We start from the raw sequence: 26,151 nt of genomic DNA on the forward strand, positions 1-26,151 counted from the left end.
GAGTGTACGCCAGGTGTCCCAGGTGGGAGGGACGACACTGTAGCAAGCCGGGGCGACCAACCGGGGAGATCAACAGGAAAGGAGGGGGAGGGGCAGAGAAACGGGGCGAAGAAGGGTCGGCAGCGGGGGCAGTGGGGTTGAGAGGAGGGGGAGAAAGAGTGGGGGCCGGCAGAGTCAGGGGTGGATGGAGGAGAGAGCACAGAGTTGAGGGTTAGGGACGGGGCGGGGGTAGAGACTGGGTAGCCCCTGCGGCCAGGGTGGGGGTGGGGGGGAGAAAGACAGGCAGAGGGGACAGGAAGGCGGGGGAGCCGCAAGGGGTGAGAAAGGAGGGCGCCCCGTTTGAGCGCGCGGGGCCGCAGGGCAGGGCGGCAGGCGGACGATGCCCGCGCCGCGCGCCGCGGAGGAGCGGCGGCCGCTGCTGGGGCGCAGGCCGCGGGCGCCCCGACGGTGGCGGCGGACGGCGGCGGCCGCGGTGCTGCTGGTGGAGACGCTGGAGCGCGCCGCCTTCTTCGGCATCTCGGCCAACCTGGTGCTCTACCTCAACAGCGCCAGCTTCCACTGGGACGGCGAGCAGGCGTCCCGCGCCGCGCTCGTCTTCCTGGGCGCCTCCTACCTGCTGGCGCCCGTGGGCGGCTGGCTGGCCGACGCGTACCTGGGCCGCTATCGCGCCGTCACGCTCAGCCTGCTGCTCTACCTGGTCGCCTCCAGCCTGCTGCCCGCCACCGCCTTCGGGGACGGCCGCCGCTCCTTCTGCGGGGAGGTGCCCGCGTCGCCGCTGGGGCCCGCCTGCCCGTCGCCCGGCTGCACGCGCGTGTCGCCCACCCCGTACTGCGCGCCCACCCTCTACTCCGGGCTGCTGCTGCTCGCCCTGGCCGCCAGCTCCGTCAGGAGCAACCTCACCTCCTTCGGGGCGGACCAGGTGAGTGGCAGGCGGGCCGCCCCGCGCCCCGCGAGGCCCGGGGAGGCTCGCAGGGCCAGCGAGGCTCGTGGGGGCCGAGGCCGAGAGCCAGGAGCGACCTCAGACAAACCGCTTCCCCTCGCTGCTCCCGGTTTCCTTACTGGAAAGAAGAGGGGGCGCTAACTCAAACAATATCGATGGCCACCATGGTAATAACCGTAGTTGGTTTTCTTGGACTCTGCGCTGCTTTCAATGTTTTCACTCCTTTCATCCTCTTAACTACCCAGGAGGTAGGTGGTATTATTATGTCCACTTTACAGACGAGGACACTGAGGTTTCAGGATATGAATCAACCTGTCCAAGGTCACAGAGAGAGCAGGTCAAGGAGTAGGAAGGGTAGCTGGACTTCAGGCCCCACCACGAGCCCCAGCTTTACGTGCCCTAGGGATCTGGGGGCTAAGGAAGGAGTAAGCCCCTTCCTAACCAGCAGCGCCAGAGGTGGGGGTCCCGCAGACTTGTTCAGATCCTAGCTCTGCCACTCACTAGCCAGGAGCTCTTGGGCAAATATCTCAACTTCTGAGCCTTTCTCTGTATGCTTTTGGACAGTGGGCGTGGCACACAGGAGAAATTCAGTGAGTGTTTACCGAATGAAAGAGTGAAGGCCTAACGATATGGCTATATTTTGATAGCTTTACTCAGTGGGATATTAGACAATACGTTTAAGTAATATGTAGTAGGATTAAAACAACCACATGTGGTGTTAGTGAGCAAAAGCGAGGCAGAACTGAGTACAGAATATGATTACAGCCCTATGAAAGAGTAGGAGTCAGCTAAAAGGAGAAACCGGAAAAGACTGTAACAACAGTGTGATCAGATCACAGGACTTACTGTACTTCTCCCTTTCGCCTCTGTTCTTCAAATGTTCTTTAATTGTATGTATTCACCATCATAAAGGGAACATTTTCAAAGAATCATTGCATCCAGCTGCCACCCACAGTTCAACATCTTACATGTTTTCCAGTGTCCTTACCAAGGACTGACTCATCCAGCCTATTTGGGTTCCTTTGATGATGGGGGACTCGGTGCCCCCAGGGAGGCCTGTCCATTCCTCAGCTACTGTTGACCTTCCTTTGGATTAGGAGACCCCCAACATCTGCCAAGAGGAATCTCTCTTCTTCCCTTCATTCTACTCTTTCATTGATGTCCACTACACCTCCAGGTGCCCTAGGCTGCCCTAGGGGGTCTGAACCTGACCCATAGGACAGGTTGGAAACCCTGAAATGATTTCAGGCAGGGGTGGACATCACTGGATTTGAGTTCTTTAAAAAATGTCTCTGGCTACAGTGGAGAGTGGGTGGGGTAACAGGAGCAGGTACACCAAAGCAGTGAGGGGCTGTTGCAGAATTCAGGGGCGCAGTCAGATGGAGGGTGTGTGGGTGGGAAGGGTTGGCACCATCTGGCAGACAGCCATACCCAGGAGCCGCGTTTTTAACACACTTGCTGATTTCAAAAAGGGCCATCCATCATTCTTGACAAAGTGCTCATTTTGGGAGAGCTCATTTATATCCTGAATGGGCTGCCTGGTCTTCCCCTTAGAGTTGCGATTGTCATATTCATTTACATCCAATTAATAAATGGAAGTGCCTGCACATAATGGGACTTATTCAATTTTCTGCTCGAAAGTCTACAGCAAACATTTTCATCGTGTGGACATGGTCCTCCCCGGGCAATGCCTAGAGGACCCCTCAGAGTCTCTAAGGGCATGCATCTGTATGGACTATAATTTTACCTTTGGAAAAGGAAAAATAAATACTTATCTTTTCCCCAATGCAATTACAGAACGTAAAGCTTGACAAAAAGGAGAAAAGTGGATTTTGAGATGCGTTGGTTTGTTGAAAGGGTGACGGGTGTAACAGCATACAGAATCACCTTGAAAATTGACCTCTAGTCTTCACTGCTTTTTAGAAATGCAGGTGCCTGGGCCCTGCCCCAGACCTGCTGGGTCAGAATCTGGGACCAGGGTCTGGGAGAGGTGGGATCAGCCAGTGCAGCTGACCCGAGCCAGCAGACCGGAAGGGGGCCTGGGGCCTGACTGTTGCAGATTGATCCAAATCCTGGGTAAAGATTTTCAGTCTTTCTGCCCTTGCTGGGGGGCCTTTTTTTTTTTTTTTTCATCAGGCCAGAACCCGCTCTTGGGGCTGTGTCCGAGACCGCCCCTGCTTTCCCTGATATGCCAACCTTATTTGACTGGGCATATAACAGAGGGAGCAAAAGGAGAGGAAGGGATGGGCCAGTGGGCCACAGTAGAAAACTCTGCATCTCCAAGTTGCAGAGGAAATTCTCAATTAAACTTTAAACTGTTCTTTCAGTAATACACATACATCATATTTAGCAATGTGAAACAGACCTGATCTTTATTGGCTTTCTTCTGATTATAAAGGTGATACATACTGTAGGTTGTTCAGTCAAAGACAAAAGAATAAATCAACGAGAAATGAACAAAGTGGCATCAGAGACATCTGTTGTATGCACTCCTTGGTGAAAATAAAAAAGCACTGTGTGCCATGGGCATGAAAAAACAGCTCTGCCAAACTGTCCTGATCATTCACAAGTGACTCCCAAGGGAAAGGTTTATTCATTCAATCACCCAATATGTACTGAGTGTCTATTTAGTGATCAGGGGCCAGGAAAGTGCCGACCCAGGAAGTGCCTCCCAGGTCATCTGAGGACCTGAAGGGGTTAGAACATCCAAGGGGTGCAGGGACATCGTGGCAGGGTGCCCCTGGACCTCCCTTACTCTCATCCCTGCCCCGCAGGTGATGGATCTTGGCCGCCACGCCAGCCGTCGCTTCTTCAACTGGCTTTATTGGAGTATCAACGTGGGCGCCGTGCTGTCGCTGCTGGTGGTGGCCTTTATCCAACAGAACGTCGACTTCCTGCTGGGTTATAGCATCATCGTGGGCTGCCTGGGCCTGGCCTTCTTCATCTTCCTCTTTGCCACCCCCATCTTCGTCACCAAGCCCCCCACAGGCAGCCAAGTGTCCTCTATGCTTAAACTCGCTCTCCAAAACTGCTGTCCCCGGCTGTCGCACCGACACTCTGCCAGGTAAGAAGGGGGCTCTCGGGGAAGGGGGCCACGGAGCCTGGAGGCGTGCCATGCTCCTCCCGGGGAGGCACGGTGCAGGCGCAAGAACGTTCTGGGTCAGCTCCCGTGGTGGCCCTTTATGACGACCTGCTGTGCCCGGGCCCCAGCGGACCGCTGTGACTGAGGATGGTGACGGAGGTCAAGGTGGTGGTGGCAGTGATACTGATGGACTAACTGTAGAAAGTGGGAGGCTGTTCGTGGTCTTGACAGTGACGGTCGAGGTCGAGGTGGAGGTGTTCGTTAGCAGCCGCAGCGAAGATAAGTCGGTGGTGACCAACAACGGCAGTGGGGATGATGATGGAGGCATGGTACCAGCCAAGGCCGTTGGGATGTAATATAAGTAATCCAATGCCACGCTGGTGTTAAGTATAAGAAGTCTAAGAGGGCGCCTGGGTGGCTCAGTCGGTTAAGCATCTGCCTTCGGCGCAGGTCATGATCCCAGGGTCCTGGGATCGAGCCCCGAGTGGGGCTCCCTGCTCAGCGGGAAGCCTGCTTCTCCCTCCCCCTCTGCCCCGCCCCCCTGCCTGGGCTCTCTCCCTCTCCCACTCTCTGTCTCGAATAAATAAACAAAATCTTTAAAAAAGAAGAAAAAGAAAGTCTAAGAAATCAGCCAAACCTGCCCCCCCTCCATTAGCCTGCATCCCAGGGCGGAAGGTTCTGAACAGCTTCACACACACATACACACCGGCTTCCTATGGCCCCTGTCCTTCCTGAAGTGAATTGACGACTTATGCTAAGCAAACCTGTGTCCGGACCTTGGAGCCGGTTACAGAGCCTGTCAGTAGGCTCTAGATGGAAAAGGGGCAGGACATGTTTGTCCAAGCTGGTGCATTGCTGTGGGGTTTTGTTTTAACGATCCAGTGCAGGCCGACAAACTGTCCTGGAACTCAGTGGCTTAAGCAACCATGTTTTCTTACCTGTCACAATTCTGTGGGTGACTGGGCTCAGCCGGGCAGTTCTTCTCCTTCTTGTGATGTCACTGGGAGGGAGGAGGGGGCTGCAGTCATCTGAGGACCTGAAGGGGTTAGAACATCCAAGATGGCTCACTTATGTGGCTGGCAGTCCACGTCAGGTCCCCCTCCCGTCATGTGGCCTCACGCCTGTGGCTGGAGCTCCTCGCGGCAAGGTGTCTGGGTTGCAAGAGGAGGGAGCTTTCCAAGAGGGAAGGTTCCAAAGGGAAGGAGGCAGAAGCGATCAGTCCTTTACGGGGCTTGAAGTCCCAGAGCCATCACTTCCTCTCATTCTGTGGGTCAGCCACAAGGCCGGCCCAGATTCCAGGGCAGGGGGGCGAATCGCCCATGGGTGGAGGAGTGGCATCCTGGGAAGGGAGAAGCAGATAGCGGCCCATCTTTGGAAAGGACCGCACTGATGTTACCCCTTTCGGCATCTCAAAGGATGAAGCAAGGCTCTAGAGCAAGAAGAGATTAGAAACCGTTCAGGACAAAGGGCAAAGGGGGAAGGTCACAGCAGTGGTTGATCTATCCTGTTTCCTGATCATTTCCCCTGCACCCCTACCTCTCGGCTGCCTCCCTCCTCGTCTGTCAGGTAGGGAGAGGACTATAATGTTGCCCTGTTGAAGAGGGTGGACTTGGACACAGCAAGTGGGGGAGCTCTGGCGTATATCAGACCCGGGCTGACCTCTCTCTCTGAGTCAGGCTTCGACTGGGACTTCCCTGCTTCCCACAGCATGCGGATGCAGTGAGGCCAAAAATCCCCCAACACTCCACTCGCCACAGGCCCTAATCTACTTTCCCCCAGACCACTGGGCCTCAGCTCCGGGGTGGGAGGGGTCTTGATCAGCCACCTGTGTGAGAAAGGAGGGGAGAGTGAGGACAGTGACAAGGAGTGTAATGAACAGTCGGCGGGAGGCTGGCTTTGGGGGGCGATCGCCTCACTAACAACAATGATGGCGAGGAGGGTGATGATGATGATGATGATGATGGAGAAGGTGATGCTCATGGTGGAGGGAGGAGATGAGTGATTTCGGAGGTGATGGCTAAAGTCACTGGTGATAGGGGAGCAAGATTAAATTAGGGGATAATGATGGTGGTGGGGCTGCTATTTATCTGCCGTCCCCCCCTTGGCCCCACAGAGACCCTCAAGGCACCCAACCGCTGCCTGACCAGAGGTCTCCCCAGCCTGGCCCTTCCCCCCAAGAGGACATGGCCAACTTCCAGGTGCTGGTGAAGATCTTGCCCGTCATGGTGACTCTGGTGCCCTACTGGATGGTATATTTCCAGGTGAGCACCCGGCCCTTTCACTCTGGGGGCACGGGCTCCCCGGTCCCCTGAGGGGCCTCAGCTCTCACCGTAGAAGCCCAGAGCATGTGGAAAGGGAAGCAGGGGTTCACAGTGTGACTTGGGGCTATGTGGGGCCTGGCACAAAGCCATCCTGATAATGAATAGCATGAGGAACTCTGGAGACGGGTCTGAGGCCCAGTGCCTCGAATGTCACCCCGTCTGTCTGGGCCTCATGTGTCAGATGGCTTGGAGGCTCTCAGAGCTCTAGAACAGTCAGATTCGTTGGCGTGGCAACTGAGGCCCAGAGTTGCCCAATGCCCCACAGCCAGTTAAGGGTAAGCTCAGAGCGTCGGATACTTCACAGTGGTGATCCCCCACCCGGGCTGTGTTTCAGAACCACCTGCAGAGCCTTTAAAATCGATTCCATGTCCCACCCCAGACTACTGAAAGAATTGCTGGGGAAGTCTCTAGAGTGATAAACTTCTCAGGGGAGACTGGTACTCAGCCAGGTCTGAGACCCGCTGCTTCCCACCACCTCCTGAGGGGAAGGTTGGTGGTGTGTGTGTGTGTGTGTGTGTGTGTGTGTGTAAGGTTGGCAGCTGCCTAACCCCAACTTCTAACCCCCAGACGACAAGGTCTTTGCCTTCCATACCCCCTTCCTAGGAAGCTTGTTTTGCGTTTACAGAAGATGGGGGTTATGCAGGGCCAGCCTGCTACTTGGGGGTGACACAGAGGCAAGGGGACAGGGACATGGGTGTGTGTGTGTGTGTGTGTGTCCACGGCCGATTCTCAGAATACTGACATTCTTACACATCAGCTGCTGGTCCATAGCTGCTGTCCTGAGCAACCCGAGTGTCCTCCCCCACCCCAAACCCTCCTGGGGGATTCTCCCGGATCCCCCTGCATTGAGCCTGCCCCTTCAGCTCTGCCCAGAGCCATTCTGGTGGGCGGATGCCTATGCAGGGCCTATGCTGTCAGCCCGTGGGACGCAGCTTGGCCTCAGTGTCAAATGAGAGCTCTCTGTGGGGACAGCCATGTCATTATCTTCCCCATGTCAACAAACATTTCTCCACGCCTCCTCTGTGCCAGACCCTGGAGACACCAAATGTGAGTCAGACCAGCTGTGCCCAGGCTCTGGGATCAGGTTGCACACAGAGCTCACGGGCCTGGGAGCAGGGCGAAGGAAGCTCCCCGACCGAGCCTGGCTCCTGAGGAGGAAGGAGAGTAGGGGTGTCACGTCCCAGAGAGGACAGCTGCCCAGCTATCCTGTGCTCCTTCCGAAGAACGCCCATCTAGGAGCTGGCGGTCTCCTGGGCTGGAGGTGAGGTGGCCAGCTCTGTTCCAGCCACGGCTCCATCTCTCTTGGCAGATGCAGTCCACGTATGTCCTGCAGGGTCTTCATCTCCGCATCCCGAACATTTTCCCAGACCACCCTGCCAACAGCTCCGTGGCTCTGAGAGCCCAGCGCAGCAGCTACAAGGTAAGAGACCAGGCGTGTGTTCAGCCCCCACAGCAGGCGGTGCTGGGAGCCTCCTCTGCAAACAGAAGGAAATGAAGTTTCCATGCCCAGGTGCAGGGGTTCCTCAGGGAACATGAAAAGCCCCAGGAAGATGGGTATACTTGGGCCCCAGCCCAAGAATTCAGGCCAGCTTCGCTCCCACCCACTGCTGTTCTGAGGCAGGCCTCAGGGCCTGCAAGGTGCACTCGGGTCCCTCAATTCTACCCTGACTTCCCTCACTCTCTGGGAACCCTAGATGCCCAGATGTCTGTCTTTCACCAGAACTTTCCAAATCAGGTCCTTGGCATTTCCAAGACTCATAACATCAAAGATCCTCAGAACTGGCAGAGCAATGACCTTTGCCCCTATACCTCCATTCCTTGCCCAGGGCAGACATCACTAATCCATCTTGACACGTTTTCATGCTGAGCCCGAGAATGTTCCAGGCAGCCACCACCCACCGACAGAGGCCAGAGGAACCGATTTGCCATTTCTGATTTAATCCCATCCCCGACTCACCCTGCTGAGGAAGGTGCATTCCAGAGAGGGGAAAGAGCTTGCCCTGGGTCACCAGGGACAGTCCGGAGGCCAGCACCCCCAGCTCCCGCCCAGAGCGCCTTCTGCTCTGCTAGCCTGCCTTGCTTGGCCCCCTCTTGCCCAGATCCCAGAAGCCTGGCTCCTCCTGGCCAACGTCGTGGTGGTGCTGATCCTGGTGCCTGTGAAGGACCACTTGCTCGACCCTTTACTGCAGCAGTGCAAGCTGCTTCCCTCGGCCTTGCAGAAGATGGCCCTGGGGATGTTCTTCGGCTTTGCCTCCGTCCTTGTGGCAGGTGTGTGGGCCCGAGTGGAGGGACGCGGGAGGGAGGCCGGCTCCACTTGGGGCTGATGCTGGAACCGTGGGCCTGCGCCGCACACACCCTCCCGCCATGAGCATCCGTCTTGGCTTCCCAGGGACTGTGAGCTGAAGGGGACCCTCCTCCTCTAGTCCCGCCTTCCCTCGTCTTGACAGATGAGGGAACTCAGGCCACGAGAGGGAAAAAGATTTTCCCCTGTGGGATGTAAGCTCCCTGAAGGCAGGTTTTTTTTTTTTTCTTTTTCATTCACTGCTGTGAATAATGCACGTGGGCACCCAATCAATGTGCTGAAGAATTTTTCAGACACTCAGCCACTTTTTTTTTTAAAGAGTTTATCATTTATTCTCTTCCTTCTTCTAGTTCAAAAGGATTTGAAGCCATTTATGACAAAGGGGCTCTGGTAAAGAAGCCTTTCATGCTACTGCACAAACCTCCGTCCCTTACACTCGGTAACTTAATGATCCTGAAGTGACTTAGTGTTTTTGAGCCCCGACTTTGCAATGGGGATAGTAATTCGTTCAGCCCCGGTGCAGGACTCGAGTTCTGCCCTCATGGAATGTGGTCTAGCAGGAGTGTTGTGAGGATTAAAAAAGGTGAAGTCTGTGAGACACCCAGCACTGTGTCTGGATCACGAGGAGGACCCAGGGGACTCAAAGCTCAAAAACCAGTATTGTGTTGCAAGGACGAAAACCAAACTAGCCTCTTTTTCAGCTCCACGCTTTAATGCATTTTGTCCTAGTTCATCCCCACAACAATCCTAGGATTTTTATTCCTACTTCTTGCGTAACAGCACTGGGTCTCAGAGAGGTTAAGTGATTTGCTCAAGGTCACACAGCTAACCAAGTGCCAGGGCTCAGGATTGGAACCTGCGTCTCCTCCCACCACATCCAGTGTCTTCTAAGCAACGAAGGGGAAGGAGATAAAAGTAAACTTGAAAGCCAGGTTAGAAACCCTTCTGGATGCTGTAGTAGAGAAGTCTCGTGATATTAGGGAAATAGGGTCAGTTGTGAAATCAGACCCCAAATATGCTCATCAACTTGGGTGACCCTGGGTTGGTTGCTTAACCTAAATTTGTCTTTCTTCATTTACAAGAATGCATATTAAATGCCCAGCACATAACAGGCTCTCAGTTAATGCAAGCTGGTCCTGTTCATGAGTGCAAAACCTCATTCTGAGCTTCCTAGCAGCCAAGGCAAAAGTCAGAGTTGAAACTCGTATCTTGGACCTCCACCGTGCCCCCAGGCCAGTGTCCTTCTCCTTTCCTGCTGCTCTGTCACAGGCTACCTAGGGAATACCTTCCACGTGCCAAGCTCTGCCCTGGGCTAAGCTGCGGATGGTGGGCCTGCCTATTTATAGTCCCCCTCTGTCCCCCACCAGGAGGCCTGGAGATGGAGCGTTTACAGTACATCCATCGCAACCAGACGGTGTCCCAGCAGATCGGGAAGGATGTGTACTACGCAGCTCCGCTGTCCATCTGGTGGCAGATCCCTCAGTACCTGCTCATCGGGATCAGTGAGATTTTTGCCAGTATCCCAGGTACCCTGGACCCCTCCCCTGCTCTCGCACCAGTGATGGGCTCTGCCTGGTGCTGCCTCGAAGTCAGAGGTCTCACAGGCACAGCTTCCGGAGTTCGTGGGTGTGGAGGAAGGCCAGGTTTTCTGAGTGGGGCCGCGTTCACCCAGTGGAGACTTGTTAGCACCCGCTTGGTGCCAGGCACTGTGATAGGCCCTGGAGATTTGCAGGTGATTAAGGCACTCCCTACCGACTTCCCACATCGTCCCTGGTGCCCTGTCCTTCATCCCCTATGTCTGCGTGGTTGCAGTTCCCCGTGCCTCAGATTCAAAGTGAACTCCTCTTTCCCCTTCACTGCTGAGCCTAAATGTCAACTCCTCCATAAAGCCCTCTCCGAGGCCCCTGGGCAGAGGGAGTCCTTCTAGCCTCCTTTCGCTCATCTCCATCGCGGCACCTGGGTCGCTGTGCTGTAAGAATGCAGCACGTTTGTGTGCCCCGCCGGGCTGTGAGCCAGAGCTGTGGGGTGGGGGTGGGCTCTTCATTCAGCCAAGCAGCAGCTAGTCAGCCGCAGGCCCGGGGCTAGGTTCTGGTGGGACTCACTCAGAGCTGGGGGGACAGTCACGCAGACAGCAAACCCAGGGGAGGGCTATAGTGGTGGCTCTAGGGTGTAGGGAAAGTCCCTGGGACGAGGTGGGGGAGGGGCAGGTGGGCAGAGAAGGCAGAACTCAGCAGGTAGCAGGATGTCCTAGGTAGGGGGAGCAGCAGACGCGGAGAGCTAAGCCTTGTAGGGAGTGTGCAGAAGGCTGGGGAGGTACGGGGCCAAACCTGGATGGATGTTGAAGTCTCTCCTGAGGGCAACAGTGCCCCCCGCCCCTCACCCCCAACGACCATGGGGATTTTGGCAGGAAAGGATCCCATTAGAGATTTTTTTTAGACAGACCCATCTAGCTGTGTGAGGAGGAAGACAGGAAGCAGGGGGGTGATTAAGAGGCATTTGCAGGGGCTGGGCACTAAAAGACCAGGGCCACCCTTTGGCCCAGGGCAGAGGGAACAGGGAGGGCAGACATGATATTTCTGAGGCTAAATCAAAAGGATTTGGTGATGATGTTGAAGGCGGGCAGACAGGGTAGGGGAGAGAGAGGTGCTATCCCTGAAATGGGAGACCCAGGAGGAGGAGGGGAGACAGAGCAATGTGGGGGCATCCGGGTGGAGGTGTTCAACCAGGGGAATAGATGAGCAGGGCAGAGCAAGGGGTCTCGGGGGCACAGGTGTCGTCCTAGCCACGTGGTGGGCAGTCATGCAGGGGAGGCCAGGATGGAGGCTGGCTGGGCCTCATCTCTGCTCCTCCACCGTCCGCTTGGCTCTCCCCACTCCCTCTGCAGGCCTGGAGTTTGCGTATTCCGAGGCTCCGCGCTCCATGCAGGGTGCCATCATGGGCATCTTCTTCTGCCTGTCGGGAGTGGGCTCGCTGTTGGGCTCCAGCCTTGTGGCACTGCTGTCCCTGCCCGGGGGCTGGCTCTACTGCCCCGAGGACTTTGGTGAGTGTGGGGCCCTCCCTGGGAGCGGGATGTGGGTGGTGGGAGGCTTGGAAAGGCGGTGGCAACTACTAAGTGCTTTGACCCCAGGCAGAGTGAAGTGGCAGGCTGGACTCAGGAGAACTGGGTTCTAGCCTGAACTTGGCCGGTCGCCCACAACGTGGCCTCCCCGCTTTGGGCCTCAGTTTCCCTAACTGTCAAAAAGGAATCTGTGAACTTGGCAGACCTCCAAGTCTCCTTCCTGCTTCTGGAAGTCTGTCATTCTGGCTGAAGGGTCACCTTTCTCTGGGGTCTTTGTGTTTTAAACCCCTGAAAGAATAGCCCGCAGGGACTTGCCGGCAGCACAGGAAACCCTGGCGACCGGCAGGTGTGAGAGGGCTGTCTGCCCACCCACTGCCCACGCTGCCAGTCTCGGGGGAGCCCTGCCCGACCCTCATGCCAACCCCTCCTTTCCCCAGGGAACATCAACAATTGCCGGATGGACCTCTACTTCTTCCTGCTGGCCTGCATTCAGGCCGCCACGGCCCTCCTGTTTATCTGGATCGCTGGCCGCTACAAGAGGGTAGCTCAGGGCCCAACCTCCCAGAGCTGTCCCAGCAGGGATAGGGGCTGAACACCCTCCCCCCACCTGCCTCCTCCCCCCCCCCCCACCTTCGCTTCTCTCCCCAGGACACAGACAGCCACAGTCCCAGTGGGGGTTCCTTGAGTTTATTCTGTATCCAACATTAGGATGAAATGGTTCTCATAAATAAGGGGCGTAAGCCCTTCCTCACGAGCATGGTCCATGACGGGGGCGGGCAGGGCAGAGGGGGCCTGGGTGGGCATCCTTTTGAGAGGCCAGGCAGGGGACTTGGATCGCAAGCACCAGAGGGTGAGCAGGAAGCTGCCCGGGCTGGCGGCCGACAGTGCCGGGCCAGGCGGGCTGGGGAGGGTCAGGAGCTGCCCCGGATCCTCTCCATGTAACTGCGTAGCTCCTCGGGGTCCTTCAGTCCCATGTCCTCACATACCCAGCGGATGTCCTCCTCACCCGCCACCAGGATGGACTGCACGGCAGGGGCCCCTACGGGCTCCTCAGACAGCTGGGCTGGGGGGGCTGGCGCAAACGTCACAAACTCTACCCGCTTCCGCCGCCCCCCGGCTTCCTTCCGGGCCAGGGTGCTCGAGGAGCTGGTGGTGCCCCCAGCAGGTGCCTGGGCCACGGGCAAGGCCTCCCCTCCGCCCCCAGTCTCGCAGGGGCAGCCCCCCTCCCCCTTGGGCAGGCCGGGGGACTGCCGGTCCAGCTGGCGGCTCAGTTCCTCCTGGTCAGTGCCCAGCCAGACCCAGTTGTGGGGCTGGGGGGAGGCAGGGTTGGTGGCACTGTCGGGAGGCTCCTTGCGCTGGTAGCGCAGCACGAAGACCACACCATTGACCAGGAAGATGAGGATGGCCAGACAGAAGATGCCCAGCAGAGCATACATGCCCAGCTCTAGGTCGGTGACCCGCTGTGGGGCGGGGACCATCTCCTCCTCTTCTTCCTCCTCCTCCTCCTCTCCAGCCTCTGCCCCCTTCCCAGCCTCCTCCTCTGCCCGCTCAAACTTGCCCCTCACACCCCCGCTGCCCCCAACACCACCTGCCTCCCATCGTTTACCACCCATGCTGGCCTCGGTGGCCAGTGAGCTCCGGGCAGGGCTGGATGGGAGGGCAGGGGCTGGGGTGGGAGCAGGGGGCAGCCCTAGCCAGGCGGTGCCAGAGGCCAGGGGCACACGGTGGCGGCCCCGGCGGCAGGGCTCAGGCGGGTGCAGAGCCACATGCAGGGGCAGCCCCTCGGCACCTGCCCCACTCACCACCACCCCGAGCTGGGCACCCCGCTCCTCGGCTGGCAGGACGGCACCGGGCTCCTCGGCTGAGACAGATAGTCCCAGGTCATGGTGGTCGTAGAGCTCAGCGGGGGCCAGGGTGTGGTCAGAGAAGGACAGCCAGAGGGAGAGGGCCACCTCCTGTGGGGCACACGGACACAGGCAGAGACATGCGAGGGCACGCACGCATGCACACAGAGACCACTCCCACAGAGACAGGCCACATGGAACGAAGGAGGAGAGATCAGAGAGAAAACAGACATGGGCAGATGGACAAAACACAGGGAGAGAGGGGACATGCGTCAATCACCTGTCTGCCACTCAGCCCTGGGGTCTGAGTCATCGGGAGGGTCCTCAGAGCCATCTAACCAACCTCCCACTGCCACACTCCAGCCAGCCACTGCTTGATCACCTCCAGCCGCAGAGAGCTCACTACCTCACAGGGCAGTCAGTCCTCATTCTGAAAACCCTAAGGTGAGGGGTCCAGGTGCCTCCCATCCCCCTGTCATTAGCCCCCACCTGGCGATGTTGAGCTCATCCCCCTGAACCCCTGGCTGTCACCTGCTTTGGGGCGGGAAAGGCTGACTGTGCCCAGCATGTGGCTGTGACCTCCCCGGGGTGAGCAGTGCCCCGGCTCAGGGCCAGTGAGATGCCCATCACCGGCTGCACCCGCAGCTCCAGCACCGAGACCTTGTCATCCGTCACAGCCAATGCCTGCTCCCCGAGAATGGAGTCAGACAGTGGGGAACGCACCTGAGGGTGAGAGGGAGCTGCAAGTTGTGGGGGGGCAAGTACACAGAGAGCCTCTCCGGTCTGAGCCTCATCATCTGCACATGCTGCTTTTCCCCACCCTTTGCACTCCATACGACCTATACATACCGGGACCCCCATGCCTAGGGAACAGTTCCCTCCTCTCTCAAGGCCTGGTCCCTCCATACCCAACCCCAGCCCTTCATGCTTTGAGGGTGTCCCCCATCCTATTCTCACCCAATCTCCAATCCCGCTGGGCTCATACCTGCCCAGGTAGACCCTGGGCCCGTTCTGACACTCTTCATACCTGCCCATGAACATTCTGGGGGCCACCTATGCCCTTCTCATGAGGGTCTGCTCACCTCAATGGAGGTGACGCCGGGCTCCCGGCCCACCAGGATGCGGCCGCCCTCCAGCGAGGCTACGCGCGGGTCCTGCACGCGTGCGTGCGGCGCCACAAGGTGGGACACGTCCAGCAGCCAGTCGGGGCCGAGCAGGTGGGTGAGGCGGCGGCCACCGTCCAGCGGGTGGGCCGCGAAGGGGACAAGGAAGCGCACGCCGGCCCGCTGGTACTGCAGGCGGCAGCCCCGGGCGCGCCGTTCGGCCTCCTCCGCCACCGCAGCAGCCTCGGGTTCCAGCACGCTGGGGAGGTGGGGGTGGGGCAGGACGGACAGGCCCGGGGGCGGGGTGTCAGCTCGGGCTCCGCCCCCAGCCGTTGAGGGCCCCGCCCTCTGGAGACACCCCCCCGCCCCCCCCAGCTCCTAAGGGACGCGCATTCTTCAAACTGCGCATAGCTGCCCCTTTGCGTGTTGGCGCGGCGCCGCCGTTCCTAATTGGTGCCTATGCCTGTCCATCAAGCCGCTCTCGCCCTCCTCTTGCTCTTAATCTGAATTCTTGGCTCTTGGGGAGGCGGGGAGACCCTCTCCGAGGGGGAGACCTTGCAGTGCTCAGTGTCCGGGGGGCCTGGCTCAGATTCCTGAGGCCACCTCGCCCTTGGGCTCCGGTGGGACCCTCTCGATATTTATTGAGCTAGGTGCCATCTTAGGCTTTGAGGACGCAGCAGTGAACAGAATAGACAAAACCCCTCGCCTTCCAGGTCTTAAAGTCTCAGGGAGGAGAGTGAAGGCGGTGGGCAGACCACAAACAAGATGAATCAGGCGGTCCAGTAATTAGGAAGTGATCTGTACTTCGGAGAAGTGTGGCATGGGAGGGGGAGAGAGAGTGTGGAGGTTGGCGATCACAAAATGGCCAGAGGCTGGGTGGGGACAGGCAGGTGGGCAGGAGGGACGGAAGCAACAGGGCAGTTTTTAGATCCCAGCTTGAGCCCATGGCTGTGTTCCCTGCACCATCTCTCGGGTCCCAGAGCGACTTCGCCAAGGCCTCCACTCACCCTTCAGCTGGGCCGGGGACCCTCCAGCCTCGGACCTGCTCCAGGGTGGTGTCGGTCAGCTCAATGCGCAGGGGCAGCAGCGGGGCCCACACTGTCAGTCGCAGCGAGGTCCTCAGCCGGCGCCACCAGAAGTCCACCCGCACCCCACGGGCGCCCCGGCTTTCCTTGCCAGACACAAACACAGCATCACAGGTCTCCGACACCTATGGGAGGTAGGAGCTGGGCTAAGCTTCGGAAGACAGGTGTGGAGCTCAGGGCAGAGAGGGCTGCCCTGAGCCCCCGCCATATGGGGCAGGGCTGAAATTCATTCTGCAATTTACTGGCATGTCTTAAGAGTATGAAGATTTCACCAAGGGGCGCCTGGGTGGCTCAGTTGGTTAAGCGTCTGCCTTTGGCTCAGGTCATGGTCTCAGGGTCCTGGGATTGAGCCCCGCATGGCTCCCTGCTCAGTGGGGAGCCTGCTTCTCCCTCTCCCTTTGCCCCTCTCCCCTGCTCCTGCTCTCTCTCAAATAAATAAAATCTTAAAAAAAAAAAAAAAGGGCTTCACTATGCATCTGAGATCCATTCTAGAGGAACCAGCCATTCCCCAAGTTCACCTGGGGCTCAGCTGGGGAAACTATTTGCGTAAAAACAAAATCTTTCTCCTGGTAGTGGAGAGTTCGAACCCACACATTTGGCTCATTAGTGCTGGCCTCCGACTTTTGTGCTGGAGCCACCTGGCAACCAACTACAGGAAGGTGGGCAGAGGCAAGACAGACCTACCCACCCGAGAGCCCTCAGGAGGGAACCACTCACACAGGGGCAAAGTGCCATCGTAAGTGAAAAGACACCTCTTCCGGTCAGGCAGCCAGGATTTAGGAAATGCAAGCTCTGGGCTTCCCCTCTTAGAACTTCAAAATGGAGAAAGTTACCCTGCCCCCCTTTTTTTTCCTAATCTCATGGATCATTACAAGGCTCTAATAATTATCATTTTTAGCATCCTATAAGTATTACATTGTATTAAAAGCTGCCATCGCTTCAGCTCCTGCTCTCTGCTGGTATAGTGTCGTAGGTGCTTTTAATTTTTTTTTGTTTTTTTTAAGAGAGGGAGGAAGTGGGGGAGGGGCAGACGGAGAGGGAGAATCTTAAGCAGGCTCCATGTCCAGCGACGAGCTGGACGTGGGGCTCAATCTTGTGACCCTGAGATCATGACATGAGCCGAAATCAAGAGGCAGATGCTTAACCGACTGAGTCACCCAGGCGCCCCTGGATGCTTTTAATTCTTACAATATATTCCCATTTTATATTTTCCCATTTTAAAGTTTAGAAAACCAAGGCTCAGAGAGGTGAAGAGACTAGTCCATGATCACACAGCTAATTGATAAAAAAGATTTTTTTTTTTTAAGATTTATTTATTTGACAGAGAGAGAGAGCGTGCATAAGCGCAGGGGGAACAGCAGAGGGAGAGGGAGAAGCAGGCTCCCTGCTGAGCAGGGACCCCCCCCCCCCGAGGTGGGGCTCCATCCCAGGATCCTGGGATCATGACCTGAGCTGAAGGCAGACAGTTAACCAACTGAGCCACTCAGGTGCCTCCAAAGATGGGTTTCAAACCAAAATTTGTGGGTCCCAACATACATACTCTTTTTTTTTTTTAAATAGGCTCTAGCTCGGGCGCCTGGGTGGCTCAGTTGGTTAAGCGACTGCCTTCGGCTCAGGTCATGATCCTGGAGTCCCTGGATCAAGTCCCGCATCGGGCTCCCTGCTCGGCAGGGAGTCTGCTTCTCCCTCTGACCCTCCCCCCTCATGTACTCTCTCTCAAATAAATAAATAAAATCTTTAAAAAAAAAAAAAAGGCTCTAGCTCTATGTCCAATGCGCGGCTTGAACTCAGGACCCTGAGATCAAGAGTCACATGCCCTACTGACTGAGCCAGTCACGTGCCCCCAAAGTATGTGCCGTTCACTCTCCCACATCGGTTCATTTGTCAATACAGTAATGAACATGGAAATGCCTAAGCTGTGGCTGCTGGGGTGACACAGCTCCCACGTGACTGTGGAGAGGGGTGGTGGAAACAAAGTTGAATCTGTGGTGTCCCCCACGAGGTTTCTAGTGTGAAGAAGAAGCTGTTCTCTTGGGGACCCGAGTGGGGAGGGCATCTGTGCATCACTGTGCACACGAGCGCATACTCACACGGGGTTGGCACATGCCACTCACCTGCAGGACCTGTGTGTTGGCCGACTCACAGCCGATCTGCTCTGTCACCTCCACCAGAGCCCCGCCGCTGTCCACAGTGACCAGGCGCACGGGCACACGCCGTGCTTCTCCAGTCAACGGAGCCGTGTTCACCAGCTCCTCGGCCTGGGGGGGTTGTTCAGGAGGGGCTCAGCCCCCAGCTCTTTGCCTCCCTTGGCCCTGGGCCTGGCCGGGCACAGGTGGGGACTCCTTACCTTGGCCAGTGGGACAAGGGCTCTTACGTCCCTCTCCGACACCAGGATCTCCCACACCATTTTGTCCTTCTCTGCTTCGGGGGCCTGGCCTGCGTACTCCAGCTGCCATGTGACAGGGCGAGTGACTGCCACGCCCCCACTTGTGCCATTCTCCACCAAAAAGTCCACCCACAGGAACTCGGATTGTTCGAGGGGGCTGCTGGCCAGAAGAGAGAGAGAGACTGAGTGCTTGCTAGTGGCCAGGCGCTGTTGTCAGCACTTCCTAGATTCGTGAGCTGGGTCCTATGATAACCCTCAATTTGCAGGGGAAAAAACAGAGGGACAGAAGTCATATAACCGGCCCAGGGGCGCCTGGGTGGCTCAGTCATTAAGCGTCTGCCTTCGACTCAGGTCATGATCCCCGGGTCCTGGGATCAAGCCCCACATCGGGCTCCCTGCTCCGCGGGAGGCCTGCTTCTCCCTCTCCCACTCCCACTGCTTGTGTTCCCTCTCTAGCTGTCTCTCTCTCTCTGTCAAAATAAATAAATAAAATCTTCAAAAACAAAACAAAACAAAACAAAAGAAGTCATATAACCGGCCCAAAGTCAGAGTGAAAAGTGGCAGGGCTGGGATTAAACTCAAGCATCCCGGCTCAGAGCCCCAGCTCTTATACGCCCTTGGCCTCTAGAAGATCCATGTAGCCACTTCGCCACCCCCCTGGAAAGCCTGCTTGCCCTCCTGCCTCCCTAGTCCCCCTCCACTTGCCCTCCCACCAGACAGACTTCTGTCTTCCATAGCCATGGGGGGAGGGGAGGGCATAAAGCAGCTGGGGTCAATTTCTCCCTGGGAGGAAGAGTCACTTCAAAGCCCCAGGACTGGCACTTGACCCCCTGAATCATAACTCTCGCGGGTTCCTCTGATCAAGCACTGGCTGGCTGCTTGCTCTACAGTATTTTATTTTCATGGACCCTAAGGGGTGTATTATTATCCCCACTTTACAGGTAAGGAAACTGAGGCTCTGGTCGGGGGCAGGGGGTATCGCGGGAGGTTAACTGGCTTGCCCACGGTTATCCAAAAGTGTCAGAACCAGGATTCAAACTGGAGCTACCACGCTCCTGGCCTTGGCCCAGGTTCAGAGCATGAATGAGAGTTCATAAAGGTTAACCACAGCTGAGCTGTTCCTGAAATATTAACGGTCCAGAAAAAGGGACCCATTTGGTGGTTGAGGGAGGCAGGGTGGTTGCTGTGAGGGCTGTCACTGAGTAGCCAGGATAGGTTGGTATCACCTGGAATGAGATCACAGACACTCACTGTACCTGGGAATGGATAAATAGTAGCTGAATGAATCACTATCTGCTTTGTGCAGCTTCCTTGAAGGAGTGTTCTGTGCCTGCTCACGTGGGAATATGGAAGCAGCCTGGCAGCCCCCTTCCCTCAGGCCCCAGAAATAATCTGCTCACGCCTTCCTCCGCCCCCTGGGGAGGGAGTTGCCCACCTGGAGTCTGGCCCTGAGGGCCCGGCACGGTGACAGGTGATGAGGGTTGTGTGGTGCTTGGAGCCCTTGAAGCGGTCCAGCTTGGCAGTCCAGAGGCTGGGCTGGGCTGGGCGGGCAGCCGTCACGTGCAGCCCCTTCTTCACCTTGATCCTGGGGAGAGGACATAGGCCCAGTGTGTCAAGGTGGGCGCTGAACTAGAATGAGGAGAGACACAAGGGGCGAAAGGCAATCAGCCTCCTGTCTGGCCTCCCCAGCTCCGGTCTGAATCTTCTGCTCACCATCCTCTGGTCCAGAAGGACCCCATCTCAGCGCAGGTCAGGTCACACAGCTCTCCCCGACTCAAAGACCCACTGCCCACAGGGTCAAGTCTAATACCGGCATCAAAGCCCTCCAGGATCTGGTCTAGTTTCATCTTTGGCTGTGACATCCCTCTGTCATTCTGCTTCAGTTACACCGAAAGTTCCTCCCCTCCCAACCCCAGCTCATTTTTATGCCTCTGAGTCTGCTCAGGCTGTGCCTTCAGCCCGGCCTGCCCCTCTTTTTTTCGTCTGCTCGTTCTTCAAGCTTCCAGCAACTCAAATTACTGTTTCCTTTAGAAAGCTTTTCCTGTGGCAGGATGAATTTTCTCCTTCCTCCAGCCCTCACCCAGGCCCCCATCACACCTCATACCTCCCAGAGCACATAATCCAGTGCAGGCCACACAGCTCCTTTCCCTACCGCCGGGGCCCCTTAACACCAGGTGGGGACCTGGCCTTGCTCCTCTGTAGCTCCAGAGTGGAGACACAGGCCTGGACATGTTTTAAGTGTCTGCGAAAGATCTAATGAGTGTGCGAGTGGGCATAGGAGGGTGTGAGAGACAGGGGGACGCGACAGGCACCTGAGAAACACATAGGGACAGGACACACACAAACCCAAACATGGGAGAGGGGAGTCATACTCCGCAAATCCTTGTCAGTGGAATTGGGATGGGAGGCTACTTTGGGAGAACTTCCTGCAGAGAGGGACACAAAAGGAGGGCCTTCCTGTCCAAAGGTGAGGGACATGCAGCAAGGAGGCAGGCGGGAGAACATGCAGATAACACGACTGGAGCGAACACCTGTCCTGGGGTATTAGAGCATTAACCATCCCCCAGGCACTGCAATCTCCAGTTTCCAAGTTCTCTCCTATTTTCCCTCCCTGGAGCCTCACAGCTGCCCTGAGAAGCAGGCAATGTTAGTCCCACTGGACAAGGAGTCTCAGGGAGGTGCCAGGGGAAGGGGAGCTTCCTGCTTCTGACTCCAAGTTCAGGACTGTGCCCATGGCCGGGTCTTGCCTGGCCTGGAGGGAGTGTGGTGGGCCCGTGTTTGCAGCGATCAAGGATGCCAGTAAGGACCCCAAAAGGAGAAGGCACCTGCCCAGTCTTCCTGCAGAGGTTCCTGCCTCCAACCCGTCCCTTCCACCTCCCCAGGAGCCCAGCACTCACCGCAGGGTCAGGACACTGGCTGTGAAGTTGTGCCGAAGCAGGAGGGTGGCACTGAAGAGCTGGCCGGGCCTCACGGGCACATCAGGCACCCGCAGGGTCACAGCCTCATCCAGGGGCACCTCCTGGTACTGTGGGGGGTCCGCTGGGCGCAGCTCCACACCACCCACCGGAAGGGCCTGTTCCCTGGGGTCCTCCTCCCTGCCAGGGCCGCAGCCCCCAGGGCCCTCAGCTGCGGGCTCCAGCGTGTAGGCCAGCTCGGCCCGCGTGGTGGAGCCCTGGGAGAACCAGTGGGAGGGAAACTCCAGCTCCACCACACAGGCACCTAGGGAGGGCTGCAAACACACAATGGCCACGGTTGGCCCGGCAGGGGAGGGGGTTCCAGCACCCACGGCAGGAAACGCAGAGCTGGAGGGGTCCATGAAAGGCAGGACCAGCCCGGGCCAGAGACACGTTCCAGGTGACACAGTCAATGAGTGACGTGACTGGGGCTGGGTCTCTGGACACGTCCAAAAGCCACACTTCGACTTTGGGGAACAGTCTCATTCCAAAGTGAGCCAATCCCAATGCCTCCCCCTAATGATGCCCCAGGACCACCCTGACTATACCTCAGGCTTCGAAGAATCCCAAAGCAAGCAAAATACCTCTCCCCGGTGGATTCCCGTGCTCGACTCCAAAACAGTGTAAGTTGCAATTATAAAAGTAATACTAACAATAATGCAAATACTTGCTGAGTGATTACTCTGGGCCAGGCATCGGCATCATGCTAAAAGCTATTGCATTCATTTCATTTGTTCTTTATCCCAGCTCCATATGTGGTAGGAATTATTACTACTCCATTTCATAGGTGGGGAAGCTGAGTCCCACAAAAATTAAGTTACTTGCCCAAAGTCATATACAATGGACTGACTTCCTTGAGGCGCCCTAAATAACCCTTTCAAAGGGTCCCCATGAAAGCTAGCAGAACAGGAATGGAGTCAGCTTGTCTGGGACTCCCAAACCACCCAGAAGTGGTAAGCCCTTTCTTCCCTACCCAGGACTACCCTCTGGCTGGCACAGCAGGTAGGGCCGGCCTAGGTAGGGCCCGCCCACTCACCTGGAAGTGGCAGGCTCGGTGAGCAGTGCCTGCAGGGTGTGTGGCATGGAGCCGGGCGCAGGGCAGGCTGCCAGGCCCTGGAGGCCAATCCTGCCCTTTGAGGTGGAAGAGGACTCGGGCATGGGGCTCCGCCGGAGTTACGGCCCCTTCCACTGACACAGCCCGCACATCCCAGGGCACTGGCCGCTGGTGGGTTTCAGTGACCCGTGGCGGGACCACCTGGAGGGAGAATGGGGGTGCTCAACAAAGCAGGGGATGCAGGGAAGCAAGATCCGGAAAGATGGGACACCAGGCTTCCAGACCTGGTGTGGCAGGACAGAGCATTTACAGACTGCAACTTCCCCCTCTGGAAAATGTGGAGCACAGCTGGGGCTGGGGAGGACCCTTGAGCTACGCACAAGCAGACCTCAGCTCTGCATCCTGTGAGCCTAGGAGTCAGTCCCTGGTGCCCTCTCCTTACCTGCTGAGTGGCAAAGGGTGGGTAGGAGGCCCGGAGAAGTGGCTGGGCCCTGGGCCACGGCTGCAGGAGCAGAAAAGTCTCAGATCGGGAGCCCAGAGAGGAGTTGGCCGGGGGATAACGGCCCACTTGCTGCACACGGAAGTGCTCAGGGGCGTCAAGGAGCTCCAGGGCTGCGGGCAGGTAGACGGGGTCCAGGGGGTCCTGGTCACAGCCCACTGAAGAAGGAGAAGGGGTAGAGATGATGACAGCTCCAGAGCTGGCTGGGGCTGAACTGAGCTCCAGCCTGGGGCACAGTGGTGGTGGGCAGCGGAGGAAGAAAAGGTTAGAAATGTCCCATCCCCCCAGGATATAGGGGAAGTTGTCCCATTTCACAGATGGGGAAACAGGAGGTAGCATGTGGCGGGACCAGGATTTGAACGTACATCTCGGACTGGATGCCAGCTTCCAAACCTTTCCTTCTCCTGCCTACCATAGACTCAGGCCTTCCTCCCTTGAGGAGAACCTTCTCAACATCTCCTCCCCATTCCTGCCCTCTACCTACTCGCCTCTGGTGTCAAGGCATCTGTGGGGCACAGTTCTCCCCAGACAGGGTCTGTGCAGTAAGATGGCAATGAGGTGAGCTTTGTAGAAGAGAGACCCTTTCTCTGTCCCCGGGTCCTTGGCCAGACTTGCTGGGGCACCCACCTCCCTCCCCTTCCATCATCACCATGGCAACCCTGCACTGGTTTCCTAAGCTTGCTCCCTTCTTCCCTGTCCCAACTGGGTACCGGAGTGCAAAAGTGGGATTGGCACTGGGGTTGGGGGGGGGACTATGAGCCTGGGGAGAGAGCCAAAATATTCAATGAGTAGAAGGGCAAAGGACCCCTAAGACCATACTTGGTTTGTACCAACTATTAGTTAGACCTAGTAATAATAAACACTTTCGAACACTATACACAGACGACTATTTGAGATTAATTCTTCAATTTGTGTAACTCTGAGAACTAGGTTCTATTGCTATTAATTCCATTTTATGGATATGAAAGATGAGGCTGAGGTTAAGGGACTTGCCTGGGATCCCACAGCTGGAGAGCGGTGAAGCTGGGAGTCAGAGCTCAGGCATCACACCCAGAGGGATACCCTCCCTCTCCTCCCTGCGCTGTTTGCAAGGGTGAGCACTTTCAGCCTCACTCCCTAGACTGTGGGTCTCTCCCCCGGCCCTTAAAGTCCTTAAGGGACTTTCCTTAACGAAGCCCTTCTTGATTGCTTGCCCTCCCAACAGCCCCCTAGTTGCCTCATCTGAATTGGTTGTCTTCCTGTCTATCGACAGGGGGACTTGTTCTACTCATTCCTGAATCCCCCAAGCTGGGCAGCTCTCCCTGGAGAGGATGTTCTGGGAGCCTGGAGGACTGCGTTTACGTCTTAATTCTGCCTCAATAAAGCTTGGGTCAGTCATTTAACATCTCGGAGCCTGAGTCCTCACCTGTAGAATGAGCATTTAGTAACAACTGTGAATAGGGGAGGGCTTTGTAAAGTGCGGTGAGCTGTCTGGAGGAGGGGTTATTGCTGTTGAATAATGGATGTGACAAGGCTTCCTTCATCTCTCTGTATAAGAGGTTATTAGGGCTCCTGCTGGTCCCCTGGGGAGGGGAGCAGGTGGCTGAAAGCAGCCCTAGAACCAGGTCCCTCTCTGCCCCATCCTGGGCTGGGGGACTTGATGGTTTCTCAACCTCCTTCAAGACCCTCCCACCAAGGAACTTGTGTCTGAGACGCTCCACACATCCTGCCCCCAAGTGTAACAGGTGAGTGACTATGGCTTCCTGGGGGCAGCCCCTGACCTCCAGCCCTCCTGTTCTACTGCCTGGATAATTACAAGATGCTCTGTGGCCTGACTCCCACGGACTCCCAGCACCCAGAGCTCAGCTCTCACGGTGAGTGTGAGGGGGCTAGAGAATGCCTCACTATCCGCCACCCCCCCCCCCACCGCATCCCCTCTCCCCGCCCCGTACTGTGGTGTCATCCACCTAGCAGCCAAGCCTTGCCAAGTCTGACCCTCACCCTGGGCACAGAGGAATCGCTCCCCCTTCCTCCAGTGATGGGGATCCCCATAGAATTCAGGAAGGCACGGATGGGGCAATCCCCGCAGACTCCAAGGTCAGATTGCTCCTTGGGGCCGGGGGGGGGGCGGCGCCGGGGGGGGGGGGCGCGGCTGCACACCTCGCAGGTCCCAGGCAAAGGGGCTGCTTCCCATGCCCGTGGGGGCTGGGTCGACGGTGGGTGAGTCGTTGGTGCGGAGGGGGGAGACTAGGAGCCACTTGGGTGCAGCTCTGTGGACCGCAGATTAGGGAGCTGGTGCGCCTGGGCCAGGGGCAGCCGGGTTAAATGCCCGGGCGGGAGGGGGAGCTCTCGGAAGGTGCGGGGGCTGGCGGGGAGAGCCCGGGACCCTGCTGGTCCTGGATCAGAAGAGTTGCCGGGTTCTGGAAGTGAGGGAAGCAACAGAGGAGCGCGGCTGGAGGGAAGATCCGAGGGGTGAGACCTCCAGCCCTCAGGGCGCGCTGCGGGGCGACCCCGCTCCGGGCTCAGTCCGGGAACCCGCAGCTCCCGGCTCGCCGCATCCCTCCAGCCCGGCCGGGCCCCAGCCGCCCCTCGCCCCGCCCATCCCCTCCCCTCCCGCTGACCTCTCACGACGTCCAGGGCCAGGGCCACTAGGAGGCAGAGCCAGGGGCCGCAGGGCCCCCGGGAAACCGCTGCTGCGCGCCCCGCCATCCCGCCGCACATCCTTTCCGCGGAGGGCGGGGACTAGGCGGGCTGCTCAGGTGGCCCCCGCCCGCCCGGCATCTCCCGCGCCCGCTCCGCTCCGACCCCGCCGGCTGGGTCCCCGCCGCCGCCAACCCGGCCGCCTGTCCGCGGCCGCAGCTCCCAGACAATGGAGCGGGAGCCGGAGCAGGAGGGTGGGAGGGAGCGAGCGCGGCACACGGGCTGCCCCTCCGCCCCGCCGGGTCCTAGTGCCCTACGGATCCCCAAGCCCCGAGCGCCCCGTGCTTGAGGTCGGGGAGAAGGCCGCTTCCCTGGGGACTGATCTGCCTTACTAAGAGGGCCTCGAGGCGTTCTGCTGGCTCCCTCTCGGAAGCTCCTGCCCCTGGAGCAAACAGCCACTTCCTCTGCCTCATGCCCGCCCACAAGCAACTCACCTGTGAAGGTATCTGACACCTGAATCAGAACTGGAATTTGGGGCTATGGGGAACCGAACTGCAGGGGCGGAAAAGGGGAAGAAAGGGGCCAAAATGGGCCAGGTGACGATCACCTGGGCCTGCCCTGACAGAGTCCTGGGCCACTCCTGTGGAGGAAGGTCTCAGGTGTACACGGCTGGCCCAGCCCCATCCCTGGGAGAGGCCCATGGGCCTAGGAAAGGTGGGGGCCTCTCTGCTCCTGAGGGAAGTCCTGCCACCCAGGTCCTGGCCTCCTGGCCCAGCCTTGCCTACCAGACAATTAGGAGAGGTCCGGACCAGGGCACCTGGCTGCACATTAGCATCTCTGTGGCAGCTTAAAAAGAAACAAAAAAACCCCCACACCTGGGCCCCTCTACAAAACAACTGATTTA

At 57.7% G+C, this 26,151-nt stretch overlaps 2 protein-coding genes across 6 annotated transcripts; one reads left to right on the forward strand and one right to left on the reverse strand.

The window, feature by feature from the left end:
* The first annotated feature begins 287 nt into the window (after positions 1-287).
* Positions 288-12,457, forward strand: SLC15A3 (solute carrier family 15 member 3). Of its 2 annotated transcripts, XM_031024822.2 has the most exons (8): positions 291-919; positions 3,715-4,004; positions 6,136-6,283; positions 7,653-7,763; positions 8,443-8,611; positions 10,013-10,171; positions 11,530-11,685; positions 12,141-12,457. In XM_031024822.2, the coding sequence occupies exons 1-8, from the start codon at positions 380-382 to the stop codon at positions 12,293-12,295; spliced, it is 1,728 nt and encodes a 575-aa protein (XP_030880682.2). In that variant the 5' UTR covers positions 291-379; the 3' UTR covers positions 12,296-12,457. The 2 variants fall into 2 exon arrangements, with proteins under 2 accessions (XP_081654165.1, XP_030880682.2); XM_081798039.1 differs by lacking the exon at positions 8,443-8,611 and having other exon boundaries at positions 288-919.
* TMEM132A (transmembrane protein 132A) lies at positions 12,375-25,471 on the reverse strand. Of its 4 annotated transcripts, none has more exons than XM_081798035.1 (11): positions 25,229-25,468; positions 22,572-22,786; positions 22,112-22,330; positions 21,019-21,350; positions 19,557-19,706; positions 18,083-18,281; positions 17,850-17,993; positions 15,658-15,860; positions 14,630-14,909; positions 14,079-14,270; positions 12,375-13,658 (listed from the first exon to the last, which is right to left on the reverse strand). In XM_081798035.1, the coding sequence occupies exons 1-11, from the start codon at positions 25,326-25,328 to the stop codon at positions 12,615-12,617; spliced, it is 3,078 nt and encodes a 1,025-aa protein (XP_081654161.1). In that variant the 5' UTR covers positions 25,329-25,468; the 3' UTR covers positions 12,375-12,614. The 4 variants fall into 4 exon arrangements, with proteins under 4 accessions (XP_081654161.1, XP_081654162.1, XP_081654163.1 ...); XM_081798036.1 differs by having other exon boundaries at positions 18,083-18,278; positions 25,229-25,467; XM_081798037.1 differs by lacking the exon at positions 25,229-25,468 and adding an exon at positions 24,768-24,891.
* Positions 25,472-26,151: the final 680 nt, after the last annotated feature.

This window comes from Leptonychotes weddellii, chromosome 11 (assembly GCF_054177405.1).
Source record: "Leptonychotes weddellii isolate Sample4059 chromosome 11, ASM5417740v2, whole genome shotgun sequence".
Taxonomy (NCBI): domain Eukaryota; kingdom Metazoa; phylum Chordata; class Mammalia; order Carnivora; family Phocidae; genus Leptonychotes; species Leptonychotes weddellii.

Bases quoted from the DNA above. Each gene is read 5' to 3' on its own strand.
- SLC15A3 (XM_031024822.2), top strand. From the start codon at position 380: ATGCCCGCGCCGCGCGCCGCGGAGGAGCGGCGGCCGCTGCTGGGGCGC. The intron at 6,284-7,652 runs GTGAGCACCCGG...CTCTCTTGGCAG, and splicing joins ACTGGATGGTATATTTCCAG to ATGCAGTCCACGTATGTCCT. The intron at 10,172-11,529 runs GTACCCTGGACC...CTCCCTCTGCAG, and splicing joins GATTTTTGCCAGTATCCCAG to GCCTGGAGTTTGCGTATTCC.
- TMEM132A (XM_081798035.1), bottom strand. From the start codon at position 25,328: ATGTGCGGCGGGATGGCGGGGCGCGCAGCAGCGGTTTCCCGGGGGCCC. The intron at 22,331-22,571 runs GTAAGGAGAGGG...TTCTCCCTCCAG, and splicing joins CACCCTTTGCCACTCAGCAG to GTGGTCCCGCCACGGGTCAC. The intron at 15,861-17,849 runs GTGAGTGGCATG...TACCTCCCATAG, and splicing joins CCAACACACAGGTCCTGCAG to GTGTCGGAGACCTGTGATGC.